General features: G+C 31.8%; 1 protein-coding gene across 1 annotated transcript; it reads right to left on the reverse strand.

Annotated features, from left to right (window-relative positions):
• Nucleotides 1–1,624: 1,624 nt before the first annotated feature.
• On the reverse strand, nt 1,625–7,192 carry LOC129300353 (uncharacterized). Its single transcript, XM_054938917.1, has 2 exons — nt 6,362–7,192; nt 1,625–2,243 (listed from the first exon to the last, which is right to left on the reverse strand). The coding sequence occupies exons 1-2, from the start codon at nt 6,410–6,412 to the stop codon at nt 1,701–1,703; spliced, it is 594 nt and encodes a 197-aa protein (XP_054794892.1). The 5' UTR covers nt 6,413–7,192; the 3' UTR covers nt 1,625–1,700.
• Between the last annotated feature and the right edge of the window lie 1,795 nt (nt 7,193–8,987).

Genomic DNA, 8,987 nt, shown 5'->3' on the forward strand with positions numbered 1-8,987 from the left:
TCTACAGAATATTGCATAAATAATATTTCTCCTAGGGAATGAAATCCTTGGATTTTCTGAAACAAAAGATTGGCTCCTAAACAATCCTGCTTTTAGTATTGTGGCAAATGCCATACTTGCAAAAACTTGTTCAACCTTCCCTGAATCCATAATAATTAATGAATTTTTATACCAGAGATTAATGTGTAGAACGGTGTCTTCAAACAGCACTCCTTTTTCCGAGTTACATTAGTAGAAAAGGCCATCATGCCCATGCTTTGATGCCATTACTTGAGGATCTATTAGGGGACGGAGATTCAGTAAATAGGAAGACTTAGTGGCCTAATATTTATATTCTCATTATTATCTATGCATGTATGGAACCCATTAATGCCATAATATGTTCAGTACTTAAAAAAATAAGTGCTGAAAAAAAAAAGAAAAATGAGTATTACAAATATAAAAATGAATGCCAAAAAAAGTGAGATAACAATTAAAAAAAAAAAAAAGTCTCCTTGACAACTACCAACAACTTGCAGCAAAAACTGAATAGCAATAAAGGTAAGTGGCACCTTTGAATATTTTAGTTACAACATACATATATATAAGGAAGCATGTGAGAAAGCATTTATACACTTTCACAGCTAGTTGTACAGAGTTCGATAAAATCAGATTCTTGAAATCTGATTGCCAAAACAGAGCAGAAGGGGGCGATAGATAAAGAGCAGAGAAGATAAGTAAGGAGATTTTCGTGTCTTATATCTGATGATCCTATACTACTATGGACAAGGTTGAAATATCAAGGGAAAAAAAAATTACTAGGTGAAATAGTTATATTTAAATTCATCCTTCCCCCAAATCCTCCCACTCTGGTGAGAGGATTCTCTCCTTTATCCCTACCCTCTTCTTCCTTATTTCTAATCATTAGATCAAGACTTGGATGGTTTAAATTTAGTCTTCTATAAAATATTTAATTTATTTAGTTTTTACCGTAGTTTTTAATTTTCCATACTAAATTTTAGCATAGTAGTTTGAATTTTATCATTTATTTTTTATAATTTAATATTTTAATAATAAATTTATAGGAGATTAAAAATGCAATGTCAAAATCTTAATCTATTAATTAGAAAGGAAAACGAAGGGAAGATGATGAAAAAAGAAGAGGAGAGAATCTTATCCCAATCCAGGGAGGGGACATTAGACTTCTGACCCATTTAGATCCCTATTTTCAAATCACATTTGCCACATTCATTGTTTGTATATTTATTTTATCTTTAAATTGATATCATTTTTTTTATATTTATCTTTATTAGATAGGATGCTTCACTTAAATGTGAAGAGTTAACTGATTTATTTATGAAGAATATTTTAAAAATAATTTATTATATTGAAAAACGAAAAATATTTTATATTTTTAAATATCTAAACTCAAAAAAAAAAATATTTTATATTTTTAAACAGAGTAAGTAATAATTAACTTAAAGTACGCCTCTTTAACTTAAAAATGAAGGAAAATCATCCAATAATGTTCATTTTTCAACAAACATGCATGCATGAACCATTACAACCCTCCATGCTGGGCCTTCAAATTAACAAAATATATGTCACATAAAATTGAAGAAAAAGGGGACGGAACAAAGAGAAAGATCATGCAGAAAATATTGAAAAACAAACAAATACAAATAAATGGATTAATATCAGAAGAAATTTTATAAAATTATCTACTTCCTAAAACATTCTTGAAAGAATTTGAAAAGCTTCTTGTGGTTAAATATTCTACTCTTAGATTTAACCCTTTCTGGATTTCTAACATCCAAAGAAAAATTATCTTGATCAGGATGTGAAATCTCCATTATTGCTTCTTGAATTGGTGAACCATAAAACAGATGAATCGCTGTCTTCTTTACGGTGAGTCCATCCCCACTAGTTACCATAACTTCAACTTTATCACCAGCTTCCAGAGTTGAAATATGGCTTTCACAATCTAACTCTTCAAAGGAAGTTAGTGAGTCTCGCTTGTAGAGCTGTATGGTAGTTTTGGTGTAGTTTATGATCAAAACATTATTTATATGATCTGATGTTATGTTTCCTTGAGAAGACAACCAAAGAAGGCACAAAGCCATTCCTCTCAAGTTATGATTATAACCACTGACTTGTTGAGGCACTTGGAAAATTACTGAAGCTCCTTCACCAATGAAGGTTAGCCAATCAGGAAGTTTGTCGCCTGGAAGACAAAAATCATCAGACCCACAGCTTCTGAAATTCTGCACACCATCAAAATTCTCTCAAATTATATAACAATAAATAAGAGGGTTGACATTAAAAAATATATATACTACAAAATTTTTATAAATTTTTGGAAAAACCAAAAGTATGTAACATCTATATAATACAAAGAAAAAAAAATTGAAAACTTCGGTAGTCCCCTCCCTCCGCCCGAGATGCAATAGATTAGCTCTTCCCCTTGTCATTCTACAAGCTTTTATATGGAACTTTGTAATCAGTCAGTGATATATATATATATATATATATTTAATTAATCTTCATTGCAATAGAAAATAATGAACAATTTCATGGTTAAAAGTTAAAACTATGCTCACCTATTTACCATGATAGGTCACACCAACATAAAGCCATCTTAAAGCCTACTTTTGACCTTTTGATACTACTGCCACATCATGGTGTTTTTGTCTTGTTTACATTTAAACTTATTGTAGTGTATATTCTTTTATGCTTTGTCGTTCTCTTCCTACACACACACACACACACACACATTACAAACCATATGATATGATGCAATCAATGAAGAAACTTTGTTTTGCTATTTTCATTTTCCCTTATCATGGTATTAGAGCTCCATTCCCTAGAAACCCTTCCTTCACCTTTAGTAACCCATCAAATACCACAACTTCCTATACTCCCAACGCCAGTTCATCCACCACCAATAATGTCGTAACTTCTTCCTCTTCCTCCATCATAATCACTAACCTTCCTCACTTTGTTGCTGTTAAGCTCACTCAAGACAACTATTTCATTGGCATGCCCAAATGCTTCCTTATCTCTAAGGACAAGTAGTTTCAGGGTACATTAATGGCTCTGTCCCTCCTCCCTTTATTCTTCTTCCTTCTAGTGCTATCATTACTGATCATCACAAATGGTTTGCTCAACGCAACTCATTCTTTCAGTTATCATTTCCTCTCTTTCTGAACACATCATTGCTCATGTTGCCGAACACAAGTCATCCAGATCGTTCTTATCCCTCTTCCCCCAATCGTTCTTTTTGTCTTGTAGATTTAAAATTTTCAATGATGTATAGGGTCCCTCTTTTGTTGTTTCTTTTATCTGGTTCTATATATTATGTCTCTTTTGCGGATGATTATAGCTGATATACTTGGATTTTTCCTATGAAAACTATAGATGAAGTTTATGATTATTTTCTTCAATTTAAAAAGCTTGCTAAAAATCAGTTTAACATGAAAATTAAAGCTCATCAATTTGATTAGAGAGTTTAATTTCAAGGCCTCGATAAAATTTTAATTTTTATTTAATTTTTGGCATTGCTCATAGAATTTCTTGTTCCAATGCTCACTCTCAAGAGAATACTGTTGAAAGAAAGCACAGACATGTTATTGATACTTGGCTTAGCTTTAATGTATCACTCTTCTCCACCTCAAGCATTTTGGGTTTATGCCTTTTCCACAGCTGCTTATCTCATCAATTCACTTCCTTCCTCTTCACTGGGCAACAAATCTCCTTTTGAATTATTGTTTCATAAAAGCCCAAATTATTATTTCCCATGGATTTTTGGATCATTCCTCCATTTCCACTTCTTCTTTGTCCTCAAGCACTACCTCATCTTGGCCCTCTCCTCCTCAAAATCAGTAATTATCACACCAGAATCGTTCAAAGAAATTCACTGATGGAACGTACTATTCCATGGCCACCTCCTCGTACAATGCTTGTCACCATATCTCCTCCAGCAGCTTCGTCTACTGTTACTGAAGCCTTAAAATATCCAGAATGAAGAGATGCCATGAATGCCGAACCCTCGTTCCTCCTTCTTCCTGTCATAACTTAGTTACAAATTAATGGGTTTTTCGTCTCAAACACAAACCAGGTGGTAGTATTGATTGTTACAAACTTGTCTTGTAGCCAGAGGTTTTCATCAACAAGCAGGTCTTGATTTTACAGATACTTTCTCTTCTTGTTAAGCCTATTACCATTCGAATTGTTTTATCTCTTGTTTCTTGAGGCTGGTCTGTTCATTAAATTGATATTAAAAGTGCCTTTCTTCACTGAACATGTTTATGTCTCAGCCTCCTGGCTTCGTTCATCCTAACTATCCTCATTTGATTTGCAAACTAGCTCAATCATGCTATCTATGGCTTAAAACAAGCTCTTAGAGCTTGGTTCTTACGGATCAGCACTCGTTTATTTGAGCTTGGTTTTAAAGCTTCAAGTCCGATGGTTACCTCTTCATTTTCAATTTTGGTGCTACAATTATTTATTTTCTCATTTATGCCCATGATATTATCATTGTCAATTCTTCCTCTACTGCTACTTCTAATAATTTCATTAATGCCCTGCAACGGACTTTTCCTATTAAATTATTTCATGTTTACTTACAATAATAAAAAAACAATTATTAATTAGTTATTTATAAATTTTATAATATATTTTTTGATTTATGTTTTATAAACATGATTCATTATTTAATTATTTTAAAATTTAATGATATATTTCAATTTTCTTGCATTTTTAGAACATTCTCTCTAATCTATCGTATTATATTATTTTTAAAAGTTACTCAAATTAACTTTTTAAAATAATCAAAAATATTTTTTTAATTTTGATTATTTTTAAAAATTTAAACAAATATCATAAAAACTCAAAATACTTTTTTAAAAAAAAAGTGATTTTTTCTAAAAATAAGCTAAAACAAATGGGCCCAATATCTAGTTTTCACTTGTCATAACATCTTGTTGGGGGAAAAAAAAGAACAAGAACTAATAAGATTTGAGAAGATTGGAAGATAGAAGATATTTTATTAAAATATTTTATTAATTAAAAATATTTTATTTTAATTATCATAATATTTGAATTATTGTTATTGTGAGTACTTATTGTTATCTTTTTATTTAATTTTAGATTTTTTAAAATTTTCATGCATTTATTTCTAAGGTTAGATAAATACCTATAAATAGTACCTCAACTCATTTGATTTGTATACGCTTATTATTGAATAAGAATTACTATCGTGTTGCCACCTTTGAATTTCTTTCCTCTCTATCCAATTATCTCTTCTCTTTATATTATCTCTACTCCCTTTCTCTCTTCTATATTTTATTTTCCCTTTTCCCTTTCCTGTTCTGCATCACATCTCCTTTGTGAATTGTGTTTCATAATTTATGTATGAACCTCACCAACCTCATTGGTTTGTTGTCAAGTGCATTCTTGGGTCTCTTAATGGTACTCAAAATCATGGCCTGCTCATTCGCTCTTTCACTTCTTTCACTATTACTGTTGTCTCATATGCCAATTAGGGTGGATGTGTTGATGACAGACATTCCACCATTGGTTTTTCTATATTTCTTGGCTCCAATGTTGTCTCTTAGAATTCAAAGAACCAACCTATAGCTGCAAGATCAAGTACAGAGACTGAATACAAAGTACTAGCTATTGCTACCTATGATGTCATTTAGATACAATCATTACTTGGTGAACTTGGTATTTCTCTTTGTCAAGAACCTCTTCTCTAATGTGACAACATTGGACCAACATATCTAGCAGCCAATCCAGTTTTTCACTCATAATCTAAACATATTGATCTTGATTATCATTTTATTTGTGAGCGAATAACTTCTAAGAACCTCCGCATTTCCATTATTTCTTTAGTACAGGACCAAGTTGTAGATATTTTCACTGACGTTCTTCCCATTTCTATCTTCACAACTCCCAACTCGATCCTCACAGCCACTATAGTTCCTTATGCCTCATGGGGGATGACAGAACATATTAACATAAGCCATGTCAAAGCCTACTTTTGGCCTTTTTACTACTGCCACAACATAGTGTTTTTGTCTTGTTTACATTTAAACTTATTCTAGTATATTCTGTTATGCATTATCATTTTATTTGCTTACGTGTATTTCCTCTTCCTATATGTGTGCGTGTGTGTAGCAAATAGTGTATAGACCAAACGATGCAATCAATGAAGACATTTTGTTATACTTATTTTTATTTTTCCTATCACACCAAACAGTTAATTTTGAGAATTGAAATTACCAATTTAATCGCATTATTAGCCTGTGAGCTAAGTAAAAGTGCTCAACAAAAAGTAAAACATACTTTTAACTAATGATAGTGAGATGAAAAGACAAACCTCTAGAATGCTTTCTTCAAGAGTACTTGTGAATTGGTCGTTCCTTCCCATTTGAATCAAAAGATATCTCAACACATCTTGTGAGACTGGAGAAGTTTAAGTTTGATTGTGAGAAACAATTATTGCCAAAGTTTCCATACTTGAAGCTGATGATGAGATCTCAGATGTACTTGGTAAAGCTAGCAATTGTGTATAATTTGCAGCATATAAGGTACCCAAAATTCTTGCCACATCTTGACTTAGTTGGGAATCTGAGCCACATTCCACGCATACACTTTGAAGCTTTGTAACTTCATTTATAATAGATGATAGGCTATTGAAACTCGAATTTGGTATGTTTAAGGAAATTACAGATGATAAGCTTTCAAATGGTTGAATAAGATACAAGGGATTGGTTTTTGAAGACATCTAAGACTAGATAAGTAAAGGAAACACATCTTGTGATAATCCTTCATACCCACACAAAGATATATATCCAATTTTTGATCTTACTATTGAGAAAGGAACTTTTATGATAGTAATATTATCTGCAATAAGTGTCGTTAAGGATTCCATTTGTTCCAAGTCATCCTCTAACTTATCAATATTTGAACAGCCAGAGAGAATGAGAGTCTTAAGAGATTTCAACTTGTATATACTTCTTGGTAGATTGGGAAGAATCTTACAATCTTTCAAATTTAGCCAAAGAAGCTTATTGAATTGTCTGATGGAATGGTGAACCATAGTCAACCTTGAACAATCTTTGAGTACTAATCTTTCTAGGTTGGGTAAATTTGAAAAGTCAGGAGTTTGTATCAAATGATGTGAGTGACTAAGATTTAGGATTTTCAACTTCTCCTTAACTGCATGAAACACAAAGAAAAGTATAAACAAATTAAAAATAGAGAATATGCTTTGAATTATTAAAGCATGTACAGATACAATAAAAATTTCTATCCTCACTTATATTAACCATTTTCTCAAATTTACTATACACGAGTTGAAATTATCTTCTTGATCTCTCTCAAATAGCTACACCTCAATCTTAAATATGACCTCTCTCTCATGTCCTAATATGAACCCTTTCCACTTTATTTGCTAAGAGTCAAAATGAGTTGTTTGTCAACATAGGTAGGGAGGCCAAATCAACAATTATAAGATTGAATTTTATGAAGTAAAAATCAAAGAACATGATCAAAAGGAACAAGTTAAGTGAAACTTAAGTACTTACTTGAGGCTTCTTCCATACTATCTTAAGATTACTATATTTAAGCTCAATGGCAACTAAACTTTGTTGATAGAACTTGCTAGGTGTATTTCTTAAAGATGACCCTAGCCAACAAAGCCATTTAAGATTTTCTGAAATATACTCATAATCTCCTTCAAATTGAAATTGACCAGCTGAAGTAGCCTAAGTCTTTCCATCTTTTCAAATGCTTTGGTACTCAAAGAAATGGCATTGGTTCCTGGTAGCATCAAAGACAATCCCTCCACAAAGTTAGTCCCCTATAAAACATAAAGCATAACACAATTAAAGTTAAGAAGAAAAACTTGTGTGGACATGATGGAGCTAGAACAATCTAATATCTGAAACCCAGAACTAAGAGATAAAACCAATTAATGAGTTTGATCCAAATGAATTTTAGCCATAAATTTATATTATAAAAATCAAATGGATGGTGCAATTCGATGTTCATGTTTATTTCCTCCTCCTCTTTAGAAATTTATTTCATGAAAAGAAATAAATTAATAGAATACATAGTACTTACTGTGCATTTTGACAATTATAAAGAACATTATCATGAAGCCATAGCCTTGTACACTCCTCAACCATGTCTAGTTTTGTTTCACGAATAATTTCTCTTCCCATATCTCATAACAAGTCATGCATTCCAAGCTTATTCTTCTTGTCAATAGTGACAAGGCTTCGCTCTATCAAGGTTGATATTCCAATATAAGCACAAAATCCACATTCATTCATGATTTGTGTTGAACATATCTATCCTTCCCAATAAAAAAACAAGATATATCAAGGATATATCTTGATCTAAATAATCTAAACTATCAAAGCTTATTTTAACTTCTTTTATATTTGAGTATTGGGAATTCTTTTGAGTTCTCTAATACACCCTTTCCACTCTAATATTTCCCTGGCAAACAAAAATGATCCAAGGACTTGAAGAGCAAGTGGAAGTCCTCCTGAGTAAGCAACTACATTCCTAGAGAGTTCAGTGAAGTTTTCCTTAGGACTTTCTTGCTTAAATGCATGCCAACTAAAAAGTTTCAAAGATTCACTTTCATCCATTTCTTTCATCCTACACACATAGTCCACTTTAAGGACTTTAAGTATATGTTGATCCCTTGTTGTGATGAGTATTCTACTGCCAGGGCAAAAACATTTATGACTACCAAATAAAGCATTTAGTTGATCAAAGTTATTCACATCATCTAGTATAAGAAGTATCCTTTTATGGTGAAGTCTTTCCTTTATTAAACTTATTCCAATTCAATGCTATGTATCTTCAATTTTGTTGTTGGATAAATATTGTAAAGAAGTCTCTGTTGTAAAAAATTGGACCACTGTCTTGCTCCCAAACTTCTCTAATATTTTCAAGGAAACTCGACCTTCAAAGTCACGACCAATTTT

Source organism: Prosopis cineraria, unplaced genomic scaffold (genome assembly GCF_029017545.1).
Source record: "Prosopis cineraria cultivar Desert tree isolate PC_DT_omini unplaced genomic scaffold, ASM2901754v1 PC1545, whole genome shotgun sequence".
In the NCBI taxonomy this organism is placed as follows: Eukaryota; Viridiplantae; Streptophyta; class Magnoliopsida; order Fabales; family Fabaceae; genus Prosopis; species Prosopis cineraria.